The 22871-nt window shown below is 39.7% G+C and overlaps 1 protein-coding gene across 3 annotated transcripts in view; it reads left to right on the forward strand.

Annotated features, from left to right (window-relative positions):
- Positions 1–22871, forward strand: part of TRIM44 (tripartite motif containing 44) — a 173754-nt gene that overhangs the window by 1678 nt on the left and 149205 nt on the right. For all 3 annotated transcript variants that reach the window (XM_074276192.1, XM_074276191.1, XM_074276193.1), the window contains exon 2: positions 20435–20512. In XM_074276192.1, coding sequence (XP_074132293.1) covers positions 20435–20512 — 78 coding nt within the window. The remainder of the gene's footprint in view (positions 1–20434; positions 20513–22871) is intronic.

Below are 22871 nucleotides of genomic sequence, written 5' to 3' on the forward strand. Positions count from 1 at the left end.
TTGCAGATGAAGAAATTGCTATTGATTGTGATCACCCATTTTGGAGGTCTTTTCCAATTATTAGGGGACTTTTAGAGTTTATGTGCCCATGGTATTAGCCTTTGAGAGCCCAGCATCAGCTCCAAGCTATGATAAATAATGGTGTAGGGCTGTAGGAGAGAGGAACTAGAATTGAGCAAGTTAGCCGCAGAAACAATTCAACCCCTTTTTGTGGGCTTGGCTTATAGGTGATTTGACTCAAGAATCAAATGCTTCTAGCTGGATGATGCTGAGAAACTCATTTAACTTCTACCTGCCTCAGGTTCCTTCTCTGTAAAATGGATGATAATAACAGCTAATTCATAGGGTGGTTGTGAACATCAAATGAGATAACATTTATAAAGCTCTTTGCAAACCTTAAAACTCTCTATAGATCCTAGCTGCTGTTGTTGTTGTTATTTTTATTATTCTTGGGGAAGTAAAAATTAATAAAGAAACATGTTAGTTTCCATTCTAGTGTGGGGGATATTTGTGTAAAAGTTAATATGATTTGAAGTGTAATGTGTTGTAGATAAAGACACAAGTCTGGGGAGAAGTTTGAAAAGGGAGAGGTCTTCTAGTTGAAATCTCACTTTTTATAGTTGGAAACTGAGACTTAGAGTGATTGGTAAAGGCAAAGACGAGGGTAGCCAGAGAGATTCAATGAATGCCAAAGGAAATTGATAAAGTAGATGTGAACTCCAAGTGCAGAAAAAAAAAAAAAAAAGATGCCCATGGTCCAAGTGATCTAGGAGTCTGCTACTGAGCAAATAGAAAGGAAAAGAAGAGAGAAAACACAGAAAACCAGAAAGATTCTCCAAGAGTACATCAGTCAAAATGGGTCTTCTATCACCCAAAGGTGGTCACGAATCCAAAGCTTGAAAGGAAGTTGAGGAATTGGGCCAAAGTCCATGTCTTCTAATAACTGAACTGTGGCTATCACAGGACCATGAAACATAGGGTTATTCATAGTTTTAAAGCTGGAAGGAGTCATCTAATTCACACTCCTCATTTTAAATTGGAGGATACTGAGGTCTAGCAGTAATGATCATCAGAGGCAGGATTTGAATTCAGCTTTTCTGATTCAAGAGCTGCTATTTCCAGAGTGTCTCATTGCTGCTGCTGTCCATTTGCTCATGTCATATTTCTGATTGGCATTAGGCATGAAAACTGTGGGGTTTTTTCTTGAAAACAAGATTGTGTGCACCATTTCAACTTAGTGCCTCCTCTTCCTCTCTTTAAAAAGAAAAGGAATACATTGAAAAAACATGAGAACTGAAGGAAAATCTAGGTAATTGGGGAAATGGCTTGAGTAGTCAAAAATATTTAATGAACACATCTACCAAATGTCCAACACTCTGTTAGGCACTGGGAGGGAAGTGAAGAGGAAAAAAAGATCCATTCGACCAACTACCATAAACTTGTTTTTATTTTCATCTTGAGGGCATCCTTGAAGGCTAAGAGTGGGAGGGAAGAGCTGCCTTGGTGGAAACAAAATGGAGGCGGGGGGCATCTTGAAAGTGGGTGGCAAATATGCTGGGAACATTTGTGATTTGGAAGGAGGTGGAAGAATTTTGAGTGTGCCAGAGGAAATCCCTACTTCAGGTGCAATTTTGACTCTTCTCAGAAGGCAGGGAAGGGAACCCAGTTCTCAAAGGCTTTGTCAATAGAGAACATACATTCTGGTGGTGGTCTGATGGCTCCATCAAACTGGAAAGATATTCAGGTGTCTGTTCTTCAAGTTGCAATAAAACCTAAGTTTCATGAGGGCAGGATCTCCGCTATTTTGTTTTTATATCTCCAGTGCACTTTGTCATAGTGCCTTTCATGTAGAAGGCACCTAATAAATGTTTATGGATTAATTGACTAGCCTAACTTAAAGCAAACCATATACCTCTCCAAAATGGCTTTAGAGCAATTATTTTTTTTTGATTGGACAGTTCTTTTTTTATAATAGCTTTTTATTTTCAAAATACATGCAATGATAGTTTTCAGCATTTACCCTTGCAAAACCTTGTGTTCCAAAATTTTCTCCCTTCCCTTTACTCCCTCTCTTAGATAGCAATATATGTTTAACATACACAATTCTTCTATACATATTTCCTCATTTAGCATGCCATGAAAGAAAAATCAGATCAAAAAGGGAAACAATGAGAAAAAGAAAAAAATAAAGCAAGCAAACAACAAAAAAGGTGAAAATACTCTGTTGTGATCCACATTCAGTCTAGATTCAGATGGTTCTCTCCAGTATATTGGAATTAGCTTGAATTATTTCATTGTTGAAAAGTCATGTCCATCAGAATTGATCATTGTATATAATCTTTCTATTGCCATGTACAATGATCTCCTGGTCCTGCTTATTTCACTCAGCATCAGTGCATGTAAGTCTCACCAGGCTTCTCTGAAATCATCCTGCTGATTGTTTCTTATGGAACAATAATATTCCATAACATTCATTTACCATAACTTATTCAGCCATTCCCCAGCTGATGGGCATTCACTCAGTTTCCAATTTCTGGCCACTACAAAGAGGGCTGCCACAAACATTTTTGCACACTGGGTACTTTTCCCTCTTTTAGATCTCTTTGGGATACAAGCCCTGTAGAGACATTGCTGGATCAAAGGATAATAGTTTGATAGCCCTTTGGGCATAGTTCCATATTGCTCTTCAGAATGGTAGAATCACTTTACAACTCCACCAACAATATATGAATATCCCAGTTTTCCCACATTCTTTCCAACGTTTATCATTATCTTTTCCTATTATCTTCACCAATCCGAGAGGTGTATAGTGGAACCTCAGAGCTGATGGTTGGACAGTTCTTAAAGACCTAAAGTGCCCTTCTGAAATTACCTCAACTAATGAGCATTAATTAAGAACTCACATAGACCATCAAATATTGACTTAACACCTACTATGAACCAGCACTTTGCTAGGCACTGGAGATGCAAAGATGAAGAATGAAGCCATTCCTTCCCTTAAGTTGCTAGGAAATGGGACTGATATTAGCCATTGTGGAAGTTGGCTGAAAAGTTGGTTCATTGTGGAAGGTCAAGATGGGCTCAAAGTAGCTGATACTTGTGCATTTTTTAAAATTGAGAAGCCTCTGGGTCAATTCTGTGATAACACTAAAACCTCAGCCTTATTTTTTGACATTTCTAAATTTTTTTCTTTTCTTCTTGAACTCCAACAATTTGTGAAATGGTGTGGCTCTTTAAAAATCTTGCATGATTCCTTCCTTCATTTATTCAGCACTTACAAAGAGGTCTGGACTTGGAACCATGAGAGATTTGGGTTCAAATTCCAACTCAACTTGTACCAGCTGGGTGACCTTTGGCTTAACCTTGCTGGACCTTAATTTCTCTATCTGTGAAATGGGGATGCTGAAATAAAATGCTTGCAGATCTTAAAGTGACAGTGAAATAGAATTCACTACTTGAGGGGTGTGAAAGATGAACTGGAACAAATCACCTGACTGAGTTCTCAGTGTCCTTATCTATAAAATGAGTAGATGGGTTTGGATGGTCTCTGAGGTCCAAGCCAACTGTGGATCTGTCTTCCTACCTCTGGACCAGTGCTCTGTCTGCTCTCCTTAATGGGCAAAGCTTCCTGAGAAGCTTTGGAGAGAAAGGCTGGGGTGCCAGAGCCCTGATGACAGAATAGCATCAGCTGCCTCCACAGCACTAGTAGCCCTCTAAAACTCATCATAGAATAGTCACCAAGTTTCATGTACATCCATGAAATCACAGGTCTGTACCAAAAAGCACTCAACTTCTTAACTTACATAAAGTGGAAAATTTACAAATTTCTGTCTCTCTTTCCTTCTCTCTGTCTCTCTCTGTCTCTCTCTGTCTCTCTGTCTCTCTGTCTCTCTGTCTCTCTCTTTCTCTCTCTCTCTGTCTTTCTCTCTTTCTCTTCTCTCTTTATTTCTCTTCTCTCTCTCTCCTCTTCTCCTCTTGATGACCTTGGGCAAATCCCTTCCCCTTTCTGGGGCTGTTTTCCCATCTATAAAATAAAGGAGCTGTCCTCTATAAAGATCCTTTCTGCTAGATATCTGTGTTCTTAGGAGTCCAGGCTTCCAAAGGGAGTGAGTACCAGAGGCTTTGGGAGCACCTGGAACAGTGGGCACCTGGGAACAGGTGGAGTGTGGATTCTGTCCCTTTCCACCTGACTTGTGTGCTTGGGGGCGGCCCCTCCTGGGAGCAGAGGAGGCAAGGCTGGAGTCCCTGCTCATGCATGTCAATGAGTTAGTGTATCTATGTGGGTGTTTCCTCCCTCCCACCCCCCAATATTCTTCCAAAAAAGGAATCAATTTCTCAGCATTGCTCTTTAGTACTAGAAACAATCTTTTCTCAGTGTCAAAGATATGATTTCAATTGGAAACCACGTCAATTTTTAGGAAAGTTAATTTGTTAAGCTCAGAATTTTAAACAGTAAAAATTTAAAAGATTTCTGAGAGAAAGAAAACAAATTTGGAACAAATTTAGTTTCTGTCAGTGGGGTATATCTCCTTGTTGGAGAGGTCTATCATTACCATTATGATACTATCCTATTCTATACTATTCTATACTATACTATCAGAAACTTCCTGATCTCCAACTAGGAGAAAGTATCTTCTCCTGGAAACTGATGGGAGCTTGACTTCCCATCAGGGGCCTCCATCAGAATTAATAAGTCCAAATAATTTGACAGAGAGTCCAAAAGACTTGGATTCAAGTGGCTTCATGATCCTGGACAAGTCACTTACTTTCTGTCTGCCTCAGTTTCCCAAACTGGAAAATGGGGTTAATAATAGCCCTATTTTGTAGGGATGTTATGATAAAGTGATTATTTGTGAAATTTCTGGGACATAGTAGAACTCTATAAATGCTTATTTCTTCATTTCCCTTATATAGACCTCTATAGATCTCCATACCAATTCTTCATCTTCCCTCCTCTCCCACCTTTTTAGAATTTGAAAATTGAATTTGGAGGAGCCCTAGAGATCATCTCATTGAACCTCTTCATTTTGCATAGAAAAAACCCACCTTGATGATTCTGGGGAAGCCAAAGAGGAGATTGGACTTGTTCAGGCCTAAGGTACTTTCCAACTACAAATCCTTGGAGACCAAGAGGAGTGAAGGGTGGATATTCTGGCTCTGCCACTAATTTACTGTGTGAGTTTTGGGCAAATTGCCTTATTTACAAAACGAGGGTGCTTCAAGGGCCCTTCCCTCACTGAATCTTGATTTGTTTATCTGCCCATTTAGGGGACTCCAATCCCTCAACTTTGTCACACCTGCTAAACCCACAAGAGACTGATTCAGGAATCAGAATGACAACTTAATTATATTCTTAAGAAAGATAATGGGTAAATGAACCACCGTTCCCATCAGCCAGTCAGTACATTTGATTCTCAGAGAGATGGAATAGAAACTAGATATGGAATTTCTGAGATATGGGGAATTCTCAAATGAGGAAACTCCCTCAACAGTTACAGATTGACACCTTCTTTACAATTTAGATTTTTAGAGAGTTACTGAGGGCACTAAGAGGTTAATCAATTTGTTCAAGACACTCAGCCAGGATATGTCTGAGGTGGGTCTAAAACCTAGGTCCCCCTGGCTCCTAAGCCAGCTCATTGATTCATCCCTGTCTACTATCCCATGACATTCTTGTCCACATTTTCCCCTACGGTCACTAAAATGGATCTACCCAATATGTTGGAGGCTTTTCTTAATTTTTTTTCTTTCTCAAATCTTTTACAATTTGTTTATTGTTTAAAATTCTGAGCTTAACAAACAACGAATAAAATGAGGATTTTTTATACATAATAGGACAGAAAAAGAGGAAGGTATGTCAAAATATGGATTTCTATTATATACAACTTATTTTTATTTTTAAGTATGTAATAAATGCACATGTATCTTCTAAGCTGTCCTGTTTGTCTGATTACTTCTGTTCTCATCTGTGAATTTAAAAAAATGTTTCAATGATCATCTTTTTTTAAGGAGGAGTTACCCAATTTTACTTCTCACCTCTCCTTTCCAGGAAAGAAAAAAAATACTTAACTATTAGTGACTTGAATGGTATTTTTCTTATGATTGTTATATCTTGGATTTCTTTCATTGAGAGCTTCCTGTTCATATAGTCTTTGACCGTTTTATCTTTTGGGGAATGATTCTTCTTACACATTTGAATCAGTTCCTTATTTATCTTGGATATGAAACTTTGACTAAATAAATTTCAACTTAAGTATTTTTTTTTCTTTCCTGGTTACCTATTGACCTTCCTTGATTTCTACCAACATCTCCTGAGGGTACCACCGGGTCTCCCTGTTATCTCTTAAATTTGTCAGGTGACCATCATCCAGTAATTCCTGGATGACTTTGTAAACTTGTTTTCTTCTTTAAAGGTCCTAATCTACTCATATCCAACTATGTATTTTCCCAGTGCCTTTGAGATATTTTTATTTATTTCAAGATGTTGTATACTATGTCTAAATTCTGTACAGCGCCTTTCTTCTAGGGGAACCAAATTAAGATGGGAAAATGCAAAGAGAACTGGATATGGAATTGGAAACTTAGATCTGAATTCTGTTTGTGACTCTTTCTGACTAGCTATGCATTAATTCTGATTTTGTAAAATTTTTCATCTTTAAAATAGGGATGATGACAAAAGTTCCAAAATCTTGGTAGGGAAGGTACATGATAAATCTTAAAGCTATATGTTATTACAAGCTGTTATTAACCTGAGAGGAAGCTCAGATTGGCAGAATAAGAATGGTAGAATTAGGGCAAGAAGATTTAGACTTCAGTATTGCCTCCCACAGTAGCATTTTGAGGAGTCAGGGGCAATGATTTTTTTTTTTTTTAGGCTGGGGTTAAGTGACTTGCCCAGGGTCACACAGTTAGGAAGTGTTAAGTGTCTGAGACCAGATTTGAACTCCAGTCCTCCTGAATTCAAGGCTGGTGCTCTATCTACTGCGCCACCTCGCTGCCCCCTTAGGGGCAATGATGTGACAAGGTTTGGCACTGGTTTGGAAGTCTTAGAACACAGATCTTGAGCTGGAAAATATATCAGAGACCATCTAATCCCATTACCTCATTTTTACATGTAGGGAAACTAAGGGCCAAGGATGTGAAATCATTTGCCCAAGTTACACAGAGAGTAATCAATAGAATGGGAATTAAATCTGGTTTCCTCACTCTTTCTACTATAATTCACTGGAGCATCCATAAGGGTTTGTGTTCTAATGCTAAACTTAATATTGACTCCTTGAGTCTCAGTTTCTTTATCTGTAAAATCAAGGAGTTGGATTAGATGACTTCTCATAAATCTATGATTCTTTACCTTTGCAGAAGTCAGTTAACCACCTGAGTCTCAAACAACTAACTTAAGACCTTTCTACCAAGTTATAGAGAGGTGGAGATAAAAGAGTATATTGATTTATTCATTCAGAACTCACCTCCTGTGTGCCAGATATTTTTAGGCATTAGAGAGACAAGGAGAAAAACAGTCCCTGCCCTCAAGGAGCTTACATTCTATTTATTTTAAAATTTTTAATTTTTCTCTATTCAATGTAAAAATAAATATATATTTTTTTAAATTTTGAGTTCCAAATTCTTTCTCTTTCCCTATACTCCTTCCTTGAGAAGGCAAGCATTAGCTATAGATTATACATGTACAGATGCATATCCAGATATATACAGGTACACATTTCCATGTTAGCTATTACATTCTATTTGGAGGGAAACTATATATATATATATGCATATATATATATATATATACACACACATATACATATATATATACATATACATATATATAACATATATATATGTATACACAAAGTTAAATACAAAATAGATATTAAGCATAAATTTCTATTATGTTTAACATATATTGGACTACTTGCCATATGGAAAAGGACGTAAGGGAAGGGGGGTGGAATTGGAACACAAAGTTTTGCAAGGGCTAATGTTGGAGAATTGTCCACACATATATGTTTTAAAATGTTTCAAATGTTTTGAAAAAATAAAATGCTTTAATAAAAATAGATATTAAGTAATCTACAGGGAAGACACAAGCATCTGGGGAGATCAAGGTGGGCTTTCTATAGGAGGAGGCACTGAAGCTGAGCCTTGAAGAAAGTTGAATTCTATGAGCTAGAGATAAGAAGGGATGGCATTCCCTGTAAGGAACTCAGCCATGTTAAAGACTTGGAGGTTGGAGATGGAGCGTTCTGCATGAGGGTCATCAGTCAGGGCAAATAATTAAGTTCTCTTGCAGAGTCATTGTAAAGAAAGCTTTAGTCTTAAAACCCTTTCTAAAGGTCAGTTATTGTTATCTGGTGTTTAATAATACAGAATAGGATCTTAGATCAAGATTCAAAGGGACCCACACAAAACTAATTTCTCTTTGCTCTGAAAAAATGCAGCAAAACTGGCCTTCTTTATTAGCTTTCTTGCACTTTCCTTATTTATCTATTCAGAAACTACAATCACTAATTGACAGTGACTAGGTAATTTAGCCCCTTCATTTTATATTTTGAGGAAACTAAGAGGGAGTGACTTTTCTAAGGTCACACAAATGGCAATCATTCAAGACAGGATCCAAACTCAGGTCTCTTGACTCCAAATATTAGTGTTCTTTGCACTGGACTATGTGACTTTGATTTATTTAAGTTATGTATAGCATCAGAAGTAAGGGAGTGATAGATCTCCATCTCATTAAGATTCTCTGATTCCCCCTTTCTCAAAAAAAGTGGGCCTAGAGTTGTCTCTCAGCCTCCTGTCACTGCCCTCATAATTTATGACAAGTAACAATTTCCAAGATTACAGTTTTTCCTACGTTTAGTTAAATGTGATGGCGGATGCTTCCTAGCCCCCATAATCTCCTATATAAGCCAAGTCCAAATCACAGAGTAGGATAGGTAACAGCCAATGTTCCCCGCCAGGCTGAGTGTTCTCAGCCACAGGGGACAAAAATACCTCTGCCCACTGCTTGTATTTGTTCTTAAACAGCAAAAGTAAACAGAGCAGCCCTGGGCACGATTGTAAAAGAAATTTGTCTTTGCTTCCCTCCTCTTTCTGCCCTTTCTCCTTCCCCCATTTAGTGATTGGAGTGAGCTGTCTGGGAAACCAAGACCCAGGCCCTGACACGTATTCCTGCAGGCTTGTTTTTGTAGCCCTAGAATTTGGCCCAGTGCCTCATACAGTTAGCATTTAATAAATGTTTTACCTCTAGCTCTGTGAGCTGCAAAGATCTTGTTCTGCATTGATAGCCTTTCAATAAGCATTTAGTAAATGTTTATTATATGCTAAGCCTGGGAGATATAAAGAAAGGAAAAATAAGGTCCCTTTCCTCAAGGAACTCTTCAATGGGGGAGACTATGCAAACATCATACATATGTAGTATAAACAGTAGAAGGAATTTCCTCACCTAGGAGTTCCCTATAATAATGAAACCAAAGGTCTGGCCCACTTCCTTCTTCTCTTGATGCCTTTTATAACAATTCTTGTTGCTGTTCAATCATTTGTGTCCCCATTTGGTTTTTTTGTTTTGTTTTTTTTGGCAAAGATACTAGAGTGGTTTGCCATTTCCTTCTCCAACTCATTTTTACAGATGAGAAACTGAGGCAAATGAGTTCAAATAACTTCATGGTGCCATTTTGTGATTTCCTTAGCAAAGATCCTGGAATAGTTTGCCATTTCCTTTTCCAGTCCACTTTACAGATGGGAAAACTAAGGCTGAAAGCGTTAAGTGATTTGCCCAGGATCACTCAGCTAGTAAGTGCCTGAGGTTGGATTTGAACTCATGCAGATGAGTCTTCCTGATGCTAAACTCAATGTTTTATCCACCTAGCTTCCCTTTACATCAACTTTCTGTTCTTCAATTCACTTCAAAAGTTTATCTTCATATTCCTTGCATGGATATGCACAATAACTGGTATTTGCTAAGTGCTGATCAATTCTCCTTGAATTCAAGCAAATGGCTAAGGGAGCATCAGTCACTTACTCCCTGATCTCTCTTTCCATCCTCATAATCCAGATGTGTCTTCCAGAAGGTGGAAACTCATCCACTCTAGACTTGGGACAAGCCTGAAAAAGGTCCCTGGAGTTTCATCAACCCCATCTGCTCCTGAGGGCAGTCCGCTCTAGGGAGGCAAGAGTCTAGTCCAAATGAGAGGGTGAAGGACTCAGAGAACTGAGACACTTGGATTCCTTCAGCAGGGAGAAGCATCTAGTTAGCAAGAATAATTGATTAAAATAAGAAGCTCTCAGAGGGATGACTTTCTCCCCTCTCTTCCTCCCCCCCCCAGATGATTCTTATCTCCCAACTTCAAGCATTTTCCTTGGCTGTCCTTTATGCTTATAAATCTCACTCCTCACCTCTATCTCTTACAAGACTCAGATAAAGTTCCATATTATCCGAGATACCTTTTCTAGTCCTTCTTAATCTTGGGACCTTCCTTCTGTTGGTTTTCTCCCATCAGGAGTTTTAAGGTATTTTGTTTGTCTGTTTTTGGTCTCACAGACACAACACAAAAGCAGGAAGACTACACTATAGCCCATTCACTGAGCATATTTCTCTGTGGGTACAAAATGGCACAATCTCAGAATTGAGAGGGGCTTCAGACTTCCTGTGATCCAAACCATCCTCCAGTAATCAGAGATATTATTACGTAGTGGGATCTTTGGTTCAGGCGTGTGATTTCATCAGTGCTGGAAACTTCTGGTGTATAAGGTCCCTCTCCTGAAGCAGACTGGCAACTTGCCTTTAACTCAGCTGTAGATCAGAAGTTCTCTGTATAATTTTTTAAATTTTATCTTATTTTTTAGATCAGAAGTTCTTAATTTTGGTTTCTTAGTGTCATGGCAATCTAATGAAGTCTTTGTACCCTACTTTAGAATAATATTTTTAAATAATTGAAGAAAATATGAAAGCTCTTCCATTATTGAAGATTATTTGAACAGTTGAAGATTGGTGGTAATAGGTCATGCAATTCCCCACATCTCCCCCCCCACCCCAAGTTCATAGTCCCCTGGAAATCTATCTGTCCATCCTTGGGAGTCTGTAGACCTTAGGTTAAAGACCCCTGCTCTCTAGACCCTCTTCTAGCTTAAATTACAGAAAAGCCTGTGGATACTTGCCTTCTTAGGGGTATAATCTTATCATCCCTCCTTCTGGTGAGTAGGCAGACAAGTGAAATATTGAGCACGCCCAAGAACTGCTTCTCCAAAGGATGTGACTGCTTCACATTTCAGTGTCCTGCTGGTGCAATATAGGCTAGCTAACCAAAACACAGCTGGTGGGGCTAATTTTAGGCCCACCAGGCTTGCGGATTGTCCTCCGGATGATATTCTGTTTCTCAACAGCAGGGAGAGGAGGAGGGGAGACGAGGCTCCTGCCCTTCATTTTCCAGTTGGGACTTTGTCGGTGCACTTTTAAAGCAGATGGTCCCAGCTAAGGCTGTACACTCTCAGCCCTAGTCTCTCTTGTTCCTCCTGCTGAAAGCATGTAAAGATAGTAGGGTTTGCATTTTGGGAAGAAGTTGGGGAACCCAGCCAGATTAGGGGGATGTCTGCAGATGTAAGAGTTAATCTGGCTCTTCTACAAATATAAAGTATGACTTTAGACAAATGGTTTAATCTTTCCCTACCTCAGTTTCTTATTCTGTAAAAAGAGGATTTTATGAGAAACTGTTTTGGCCACTTTGTGCTATTGGGAAAAATCACTTCCTTCTCTGTGCCTCAATTTCCCTAGCTGTAAAATAAGATGATTTTCAAGAGCCTTTTTAGTTCCATGAGCAAGTGAACCTATTTTCTGTTTCTTGAATACCAAACTATCCTTTTGCAATACCATATTTGGAGTGCTCTATCCCCACCTTTCTGCCTCTTTTCCCTTGGCTTCCTTAAAAAGTCAGTTCAAATCTCATTTATTAAAAGAAGTAGTTCTCCATCTTCCCTCTTGTCTGATTTCTTCCCCTATGAAATCGCTTTTATATAACTAATCTTTTCTTGGCAACATCATTGCTTAGCATTGTGCCACATGCCCAGTAGGTGCTTAATTGTTGATTTAACTTAAATTTACCAGTTAATGTATGAAAGGAAAGGACAGGTATCCTCTTGATAAGGATACCAAAAAGACAAATACAAGTTAAGGAAAACCATCAACTCCAATGAACATTTTTATTTCTGAAGGGGAAGAAGTAAGGGTGGTATGTTAAAAACAACTTGGAGTCAGAGGAACTGAGTTTTAAACCAGGTCTGCTACTTGCTTCCTGGGTGATTCTGGACAAAGTAGCTTCCAGTTTTCTGGTCTTCAATCTCTTGTAAAATGAGGAGATCGGAATAAATGGGTTTCTTTCTAGGGTTTCTTGTAGCTCTAGGTCCATGATGCTTATGACCAGCCTACAAGAGTTCAACCTTATCTGAATAAAAAGCCAATTTTCTAAGCCTTGGTTCCTGTCTATGAGAGAGGAATAAAGGGAGTTGTTTTTTGCTCTCTGGGAGATGCTGCCTGCTATCTAGTATTCACCTGAGCCAGGAGGAAACATCTTTCTTATTTCAGATCCTCCTGATTTTTAATATCTTCAAGTATTTAATAAACATTGCTTCAGGCAGAAACACATTGTAAGACTGGCTTCACCCTATTCGATACAGTCTTACTCTCCATTAAAAAAAAGCGAACAAAATATTTTGATTTCTGTTTCTTAAGACAGATCAACATCAGCAGATTGGCCACTAGGTGATGAATTTGTTTTTCCAAATGCGGCAACTCAACAAGCTCTTCTATTTAGGTCAGGGGTTTTTAACCTAGAGCTCCCCAAGAAGGGTCCATGGATGGATTTCAGAGGGGGTTATGAACTTGAATGAGAGGAAACCTTCATATTTTTTCACTGACCTTTGGTTCCCTTTGTAATCTTTTATTTTGTGGGGAGAGAAGAAGTAAAGAGAAAAAGCTATTCCAATTACAAGATATATTGATAAATATGAATTGATACAGTGGCTAAAGGAGGCTGATAATTAGGATATGAGCTGACTGTCTTCCTTCTTCTCTGCCCTAGTTGCTTGGTTCCATCCCTGTGGAAGGTGGGGACAGAAGGGACAGAGCAACCCTTCCCAGAGCTAGAGGCTGAGTCTATGTGACCTAGTATGGTTAATACTTATTATTTTTTTTTATCCAGATCTTTCATGTCAGTTTTATCTAGAGAAAAAGGCCTGATTTCACCAGAGGGTATCTTTTTGGTTACTGACTGGGATTATGTTATCAGAGACAAGTCTGTGTATTTTTCTAAGACTTGAGTTTTCTCTTCTATAAAATGGGAACAATGAAATCTGTCCTGCATACCTCATAATATTGTTTAATGAAGATTAAACTCATTATAAATTAATTGATCATAAATTCTATGCTAGGTACTATGTCAATTCCTGGGTAGATAGCAGAAGAGTACTTTTTTGAGGGGCCTTTGCTCCAATTGTCAATTCAGCAAAACATATGAGAAAGCTCTTTGAAGATCATAGACTATCCATGAATCATAGAAAGAGTTTTGTTTAGGGGAGCACCCACAGCCTGGGGCCTGAGTCATCCTCAGAGGGATGTCTGTCAATTCAACATGAGCCCCTCTTTACAGCACATTCCAAGAATAATAAACAAAATCTGTCCACCATCAGCTTCCCTGTGCTTGGAATGCTCCCCATGTCTATGTTTCTTGACTAATTAGTTATGTTTGTCCCAAGCTCCAGCAGAGTTGTTAAGCCACCTTCAGAACCAAGTTATGGGGACCGTGTCTTTTCTCAGTTTGTGTGTGTGTGTGTGTGTGTATTCTTTATGGAACTCAACTATGGGACTCAGTTTCCTCATCTGTAAAATGAGGGGTTGACTTAGGTGGCTTCTGAGGTCCCTTCTAACTGTAGACCAAATTATTATCTCTTTGAGTCTCAGTTTCCTTAACTGTAAAATGAGAAGATTGGACTCCATGGCCTTTGAGGTCTCTCATCGTCAATGATTCTCTGATTCAATGAACACTGGATCTTCATAGAAACAAAATGGCAGATGACCCAGGGGGCAGTGAGAAAGTTCATGGTTGATATGGTTAATTGAAAACAAAAAGGGGTATTGAAAAATTCCTCCAGGGTTTAATAGGGCAGAAACAGAGGTGGGTCCAGAGAGAGATCTGATAAATTCTAATTGCATATTTTAAATTTTTCTTTATGTTTCTTGTTTTTTTTGGGGGGGTAGGAGGGCAACATACTCAATATGGACATTTGTTTTTCATGATTTCACATAATTCATATTATTTACCTTCTCAAGGGGTTGGGGTAGGACAGGATAAAAAGAACTGAAAATACAACTTTAAATTAAAAAGAAATTTAATTAAATATTACTAATTTTTATTTAATTAAAAATAAATTTTAGAAGGAAAAGAATATAGACAGAGGTGGGCTGGTCAAGTGGCAAGAATGACATAGGATACTATTTTATATTTCTATAGCATTTTAAGGTTTGAAAAACATGTTCATCTCAAAGTGTGATTGGAGGAGCTGAAATATTGTTATCTCTACAGGCCCCAAAGAGGAGATGTGAGAAAACATTTCCTCACTCCCTTTGTCGAGGTAGGGGAGCAGGAGTGTGGAACACAGCCTATAAGCTCACACTTTATTGAGATGTGGGTAGATTTTTGTAGGAGTTTCCCCTCCCACTCTTCCTTGTATTATTTGTTATTATAAGGGAGAGTTCTCCCCTAATACTGGGGAAAGAGACATCAGAAGATGTGATTAACAAAAAACCATAAGGAAAACAAATTGAATTCATGCTACCAATATTCCATGAGTGATGGATGGAGCCCTTGCTGCTTATTTTTTGAGAAATCCAAACCCTGTTCCATTTTATTCTGGGAGTATATTTCCCTAGGAGTGATGGATGCTGATTCTTTGTGTGTGTGTGTGTGTGTGTGTGTGTGTGTGTGTGTGTGTGTGTGTGTGTGTGTGTGTTAATCCATGGCTGTTCTCTGGGAGGAGCTGAAGGAGCTCAGGGTCCCTTCTCTCTCAGTGGGAGCAGAATTGGCAGAAAGACCCCCCAGCCCCCTTGCCGGCACTCCCAGGGATTCTCATTTTTCTTCTTCTTGGGGCTTGCAGGGTACAGTCTGGCACATTGCAGCTCCTCACTCCAGAGCAATGAGGGGGGCTGAGGGGAGGCGATAATAATAATAATAACAGAATGGCCTTATGCTGTAGGGTGGAAACTGTGCCCTAGCAGCTGGAAGGTGGAGGGGTGGGGAGGATGGAGAGAGCTTTCTGGGGACAAGTGACCTGGTTGCTCAGCCAATGGAAGGAGGACTGGAGGGGTGACATCATCAGCCAAGCTCATTGTCTGCTCCTCTCTGGGAATCGGGACCCTGAGTCTGGCGGCTTAACCCTTTCCTCATTGCCTCTGGGCTTAGCATCCTGCAAGGGCCTTCCAGTCTCAGTTTCTACAAGTAAACCATCTGATTAGCCACTGTGGCTCAAGTGGCCACCCAGTTTCTGTCCCCCAGCTAAGTGGAACAGGATAATAGATAGATAATTATAATATAGATTTATACAAAATATTCATGAAATATGATTTAACTAAATGTAAGCTCAAATATCCCTGCTATTTAGTCTATACATCGTATACAATAAACACTTAATAAATGCTTATTATCGGTATTTCTTACAATAAATCTTACTCATCAACTAGCTTTCATTATGTGCCTACTCTATGCCAAGTACCAACCATTCAAAGACAGAGTACAGTGAAAAGAGCATTGGCTTATGGAGTCACAAGACCTGAATTCAAATCCTGCTTCTGACACTTAATTACTTGTATGACATGGGTCAGGCTCCTCAAGCTCTTTGATTCTCGGTTTCCTCATCTGTAAAAATAAGGACATTAGATTAGATGGCTCCTGATTCTAGCTCTAGTGTTATGATACTTTAATGAACTCAAACAGTCCCTGCCCTCAAGGAGCCTACATTCATGTCATATAAATGTATGAGAACAGAAAAGGGGAGGAAATAACAGTTGGACAATCAGTCAGTCAATCAATATGTATTTATCAAATACTTATGAGTCAGACACTACCCTTAAGCATTTATTAGGTGCTTTCTATATGTCTGTTACTGTCTATAAGCATTTATTAAGTGCCTACTATATGCCAACCTCTTTATAAAGATTAAGGGGGCACTATGTGCTAGCTGTTGTTCATAAGGATTTATTAATTGCCTGCTGTGGGCCAGGATCAAAAGGCAGCATATTGAAGAGGTAACCTTGCTATGGTATTCCCAGTTAATAGGATCAAAAGGACTTTAGATATCATTTAGTGTGAGAACTTCATTTTGTAGACAAAGAAACTGACTCCCCAGAGAGGGTGAGACACATATCCACATGTGGAGAGAGATCAATCTTTTGTTTTATGCATCATTTTTATTTCTAAATTTATCCATCCCTCCTGAGACAAATTTCACCAGCTGGGAAGATCTCTCTAGCAATGCAGAGAGTTGTCTGGAGTAAAAGAGTTAAGTGATTTATCCAGGATTATACAGGACTTGAACCCACCTCAGCGCCTCCTGAGTTCCTTTGTTATTTGGACTTCCTAAAAAGGAAGAAAAGAAGGGAGAGAGGGAGGGAGGGAGGGAGAAAGGAAAGAAAGAAGGAAGGAAGGAGGGAAGGGAGGGAGGAAGGAAGGAAGGAAGGAAGGAAGGAAGGAAGGAAGGAAGGAAGGAAGGAAGGAAGGAAGGAAGGAAGGAAGGAAGGAAGGAAGGGAGGGAGGGAGGGAGGGAGGGAGGGAGGAAGGAAGGAAGGAAGGAAGGAAGGAAAGGAGGGAGGGAGGGAGGGAGGGAGGGAGGGAGGGAGGGAGGAAGGAAGGAAGGAAGGAAGGAAGGAAGGAAGGAAGGAAGGAAGGCAGGAAGGAAGGTAGGAAGGGAGGGAAAAAGGAGGGATGGAGGGAAGAAGGGAAGGAGGGAGGGAAGGAAGGAGAAAGGGAGAGAAATAAGGAATGAGAGAAGGAAGTAATTGAGAGAGGGAAAGAGAGAGGGAAGGAAGGAAGGAAGGAAAGAAGGAAGAGGAAGGGACAAAGGAAGGGAGAAAGAGAAAGGAAGAGAAGAAAGAGACAGAGAGAGGCACAGAGAAAGACAGAGAGAGAGACAGAGACACAGAGACACAGAAAGAGAGACAGAGACAGGGAAAAACAGAGAGAGAGAGAGAGAGAGAGAGAGAGAGAGAGAGAGAGAGAGAGAGAGAGAGAGAGAGAGAGAGAGAGAGAGAGAGAAGCAGTAAAACTAGCCAACAGGTCAATGGAGTTTGACTATGTCTGTAATGTCCCACACCAATAGTCTCCAACACTGACAAAAAGGATGTTAGATATGTTTTCTCAAGAGGATAAGGAAATTTAGCTCCTCCATTAGACTGCCAAGCTGCTGTCTTCCTGTAAGAGCAGCTGTTATTTAGGAAGAGCCATAATGTGATCCAGAGTCCAGCGAGCCCCTTTGCTGACCCCAGCTGCCTTGGGGTTCAGAGATGGTCTCTGTGCCCGTCAGAAGTTCTACTTGTACCACAGAAGACTTTAGAGGCAATTGATCCATTTGGTGGATAACATCATTTAGCCTGTGGTATAAAACATCTGCTGCTTCTGTTGGGACATAGAGACGTTACACAGGTTCCAGTTCAGCAGTCAAGGTAATGCTACTTGGTTTCTGAATCAAAGATTTCACTTATAAATATGTTCAGCTGCAGCTGTATTTAGAGCTGGCTTAGCAACGCAGCACTTTGGAGTTTACTGCCCTCGGGAGCCATGGAAGGTTTTATGAGTAGGGGTGACACATGGTGAAATCTGTGCTCTACAAACTTGATTTTGGCAGACATTGGAAATGTGACATGGCAGGAATTGAGGGATCATTTAGAAGGATCCTGGTGAGGGGTCATGAACGCATCACTGGATTGATAATGGATGGGTGAGTTAGGAGGAAATGGCACACTTTCAGAAACATGGAGGGAGAACCTAAGAGACCTGAAAGAGGATTGGAAAGGGAAGAGACAAAAGTCACTTAAACCTGGATATCTGGGAGAATGGTGAAATAATCAACAGAAACAGGAGCGACAATTTCAGCGAGACACAGCTTGATTCAGTTTTCATATATCTAATAGATAGAAATGGAAGGTATGATCCAATGAGTTAGGAAATTCCCTCCATCAATGTCCGTTGTCTTAGAGAGTTTTAGAAAGTACCGACATGGTACTCCCATGACTCCCAAGGTCACATAGCCAGTATGTATCAGAGAGGAGACTCATACCCCGGTCTTCCTGGCTCTGGGTCTGGCTCTACAGCCCCTTAAGGAGAGCCGAATCTGCCTAGATACACTAGCTAGGAATAATGGGAATAAAGTGTTTTGCCAGCCTTAAAGAGCTTTAAAAATGAGATTCATCATTTAAAAAAAAACACCATGCAAGTAATTTTTAAATGTTGTTGGAATAAATGGAAGTCATTATTATCTTCTTTTGCACCAAGTAGTTTTTAAATGTTGGTGGGATAAATGGGAATCATCGTTATTTTTATTTTCCACAAGTAAATTTTAAATGCTGGCGTAGCTATATAGCGGGAAGCCGGAGAAGAAAGACTGAAATTTGGGGAAGAGATTAGGACTGGAAATAGAAATCTGAGTGATCAGTAATAATAATAATAATAATAATAATAATAATAATAATAACTAGTAATTAAGAAGAGCTTTGCAAAATGCCCTACTTCTGGTAGCTACAATACGGAAATTTGCAAAACTCTCTATAATACACATAGGATCTCTATAGAACACATGTAGGATCTCATTTGATTCAAACATCAATCCTGTGAAGGAGGTGCTATTATTTCCCCCATTTTGTAGATGAGAAAATTGAGGTACAGAGTTAAGTAGCCTTCCCAGAGCCATATTCTTTGGAATAGTGATCACCAAAGCTACAGGATTGAAGAGACCCATTAAGGAAAGAGAAGACAAGGAAGGTAGAGCCTTTGGGTATATCCATCCTTAGAAACAATGGTGAACCAGCCAAAATGGCTGAGAATGAACAGTCAGGCGGGCAGGGAGGAGGGTGCCAGAAGGACAAAGTTTCAGATGTTCCAGAAAGGGCAGGAAGATGAAGACCCAGAAAAGGTCATTCTTTGGATTTTGCAATTAAATAGACACATATGGCCTTGGGAGAGAGAAGTTTCAATGGAATGCTGGGCTCAGAAGCTGTACCACAGCTGCCCGTTTCTGACAAAGTGGACGGTGTGGGGTTTTCTCAGAGCATGATTTGGGGTGACAGCAAGGAGAATGAGGATGGTGGAAAGAGAAAATAAACACTCTAAATGGGTTTGGAGAAAGGATCTGCTTCCCTAGGCTGGAGAGAAGAAAGGAAAGACTCATCTCCTCCTCAGAAATTACCCAGAAATCAGGAGAAACGTGTTAACCTTGGTTTTGCCACCAAATAAACAGTATGACCTTGGCTCTCCATTTTCTGTTCTGTATGAGATAAACTAAAGGGTCCTATGATCAGAGGAGCTAAGTTCAAATTCTGCCTCTGATGCTTTCTATCTTTCTGACCTTCACCTCCCTAGGTTTCCTCAATTTCTTCATCTGTATAAAAATGATGGGAGGGGGAGGAACTTAGGAAGGAAGGAAGGAAGGAAGGAAGGAAGGAAGGAAGGAAGGAAGGAAGGAAGGAAGGAAGGAAGGAAGGAAGGAAGGAAGGAAGGAAGGAAGAAAAAGAAAGAAGGGAAGGAAGGAAGGAAGGAAGGAAGGAAGGAAGGAAGGAAGGAAGGAAGAAAGAAAGGAAGGAAGGAAGAAGGAAAGGAAGGAAGGAAGAGAGGGAGAGGAGGGAGGAAGGAAGGAAAGGAAGGAGGGAGGGAGGGAAGGAAGAAAGAAAAACTAGATGACCTGGGAGGGAGTGTTCCCTTATCTCTAAGTCTCTGGCTCGTTGGGATTTCTCCTTGACCCTCCTCCTGGTCCCCTCCACCCTTAACCCTTCCACCCTGACAGTGCATCTTCTTGGATGTGGTGCATTGTGCTTGGAAGGTCTAGCAGCATGATTCTGAATCATAATGAGAATATCAGAGGCTGCTCTCCTGCCCTTCACCTCTGCCTCGGGCCTCCTGCCTGGGCCTCCTTCTGGAAGCCCATAAACCCGCTTGTCCGAGTGCATCTGCTTTCACCCCCACAGATATCCTGGGTCACTAGGCAATGTCTGTTCTGGCAGAGAAGTGGGGAGGGGGGCAGAGCTGCCAGCCCTGGCTGCCTGGGGCTCTCAGCTACTGGAGAAAAATAGAAATAGCCTTCTCTCTCCTTTGTCATCCCCTCAAATGCTAATGGTGCTCATGCCACAGATAGCCTTCACATCGCTGCTCAGTGACCCCTCGCTCCTTCTTTTGTCTTCTAGAATAGAGAACCAGTGGATCTGAAGGTGGCCATGTTAGAGATGGTGGAGAGGCTGAAATTCAAGTGCGGAGACCCCAGAGTGAGTATTTTGGGGGGGTGAATGGGGGGCTGGAACTCTGGCAAGTTTCCCATTCTCCTTGAGCCAAGTACAGGCTATTGCTAATGACATCCATCTGAACATTGCATTAAGATCTAATTAAGCCTGCCTGTCAGAAACAGAGCAGGGTCTCTACCATGCCTAGAGATAAAGTCATTTATTTTCTCCCTGTTTTCATTTATGACTTCCACCACATAATCATTCATTGTTGTCCCTAAGTATAGGCAAAAGTATTTTAAATCCCCTTCTGCTGTGTCTTTGAAGCTGATGTCTTCAGTGACCATTCAATTCAGCAAAAATAAATAAATGTAAATGGATACACAAATATATACATGTATATACAGAAGTATATGTACATGAATACATGTGTACCCATAAATGTGTATATATATATATATATATATATATATATATATATATATATATATATATATATATATATCTGCAATTAACAAGATAAGCATAAGCCCATATAAATGAAACAGACATTCACATATATGTATTTTTGTACTTGTGTGAATAAATGTGTATTTGAATAGATGTATATGTGTGTGTATGTATATATATAGAGAGAGAGAGAGAAAGAGAGAGAGAGAAATATATGAACATGCAAATATATACATATATACACAGGAATATATATATATATACATGAATACATGTGTACTCGTAAATGTATGTATATCTGCAATTAACAAAGATGAGCATATCTGTATACATCAAATGCAGACATTCATATATAGCTATTTTTGTATGTGTGTGCATAAATGTGTATTTTAATAGATGTATATATCTATATAGAGACATGAATGTATATGCATTAAAATGTATATTTTCCTGAATTTAATGTTTGTTAAATACATAGACATGTACATATAAAATATGATATATTAATGCACGCATAAATATATAGACACATGTATTTATGTATGTATTGTGCATGTGACTCTAGTTGTATGAACATAAATGTGCGCATATACATGTGTGTATTGGGAGGGAGGAAGAAAGGAAGGAAGGAAGGAAAGAAGGAAGGAAGGAAGGAAGGAAGGAAGGAAGGAAGGAAGGAAGGAAGGAAGGAAGAAAGGAGGGAGGGAAGGAAGGAAGGAAGGAAGGAAGTTGGGAGGGAGGGAGAGAGGGAAGGAAGGGTTTTCTGGGTTTAATGCCCATCAAAGGCATAATACAGATGCTTATATCAGAAAAAGAATCAAGCATGTATTTGTAAACATATATGTTATATGCATATATAGATGTATACACAATCTGCATATACAATATGCAAAATACATATGTGTATATATACCTATTGTGTATATATATATATATATATATATATATATATTAGATATTAAATTAGGATTTTGCGTGCGTGCACACACACACACACACACACACTAGACATGAATCAGCCTAATGTCTCAGGCTAGCCAGGAATCCAGACTCATCCAGTTGGTGCCCACGGGGAGAAGCTTTCTCTATTTACAAGGAACCAGCTGCCTCCAAGAATGCTTTTGTCCCCATGACCCAGAGTCTGGCGAGGGGAACACGTTAAGCCTCCAGAACGTTTTTTTGCAAGATGCTGGGGGCTGGAAGTTTGATATTCTGGGATGGCATGCCAGAGTGGGGGCAGACTAGGAGCAGAACATGCTGCGGGGATTAGGAGTAACCCAGCCCTTTTCTGACCCAGACATTCACTTGGGCCTGCCAGGTGTTTGTGCCAGCTGTCCTGCTGGGGGGCCGGTGTCTCAGAATTAAATAGAAAAGGAACCTGGATTTGGGGAGCATTGGGGTAAAAACCAAGAATTCAATTCCATTTTGTCAAATGATTAGGTTCAATTCAAATGAATTCAGTTTGTTATTCTCATCCAACAAGTCTTTATTCTTTTTTTTTTTTTTTTTTCTGCTGAATGTAAGCTCCTCAAAGTTAGGGGCTGTTTTCATATCCCCTCTACTTAGTACAGTACCTGGCACATAGTAGGTCCTTAATAAATGTTTGTTGATGGATTCATGCTAAGCAAAGGCAACATGAAAAAATAGCCCCTGCCTAGATAGAAAAAGCTTATCTCCTACTGAGCCTACACATCATTTGGATGGGTAAATAAATATATACAGTATGATTTAGGGGGAATGAGAGCACAGACAGACAAAGCAGGGGGACAGGGGCAGTATATCTTTGTTTTTACAAGAATACTTTTGTCCACATGATCCAGAATGTGATGAAGGGAGAAAGGTTTGGTGATGAACCAGCAAGTCTCCTTATCTTCCCATCATTCATTTATTTAATTATTTTCATTTTTATTTTATTTTATTTATTTTTAATAAATTTCAATGAATTAATATATTT

This window comes from Sminthopsis crassicaudata, chromosome 6 (genome assembly GCF_048593235.1).
Source record: "Sminthopsis crassicaudata isolate SCR6 chromosome 6, ASM4859323v1, whole genome shotgun sequence".
NCBI lineage: Eukaryota > Metazoa > Chordata > Mammalia > Dasyuromorphia > Dasyuridae > Sminthopsis > Sminthopsis crassicaudata.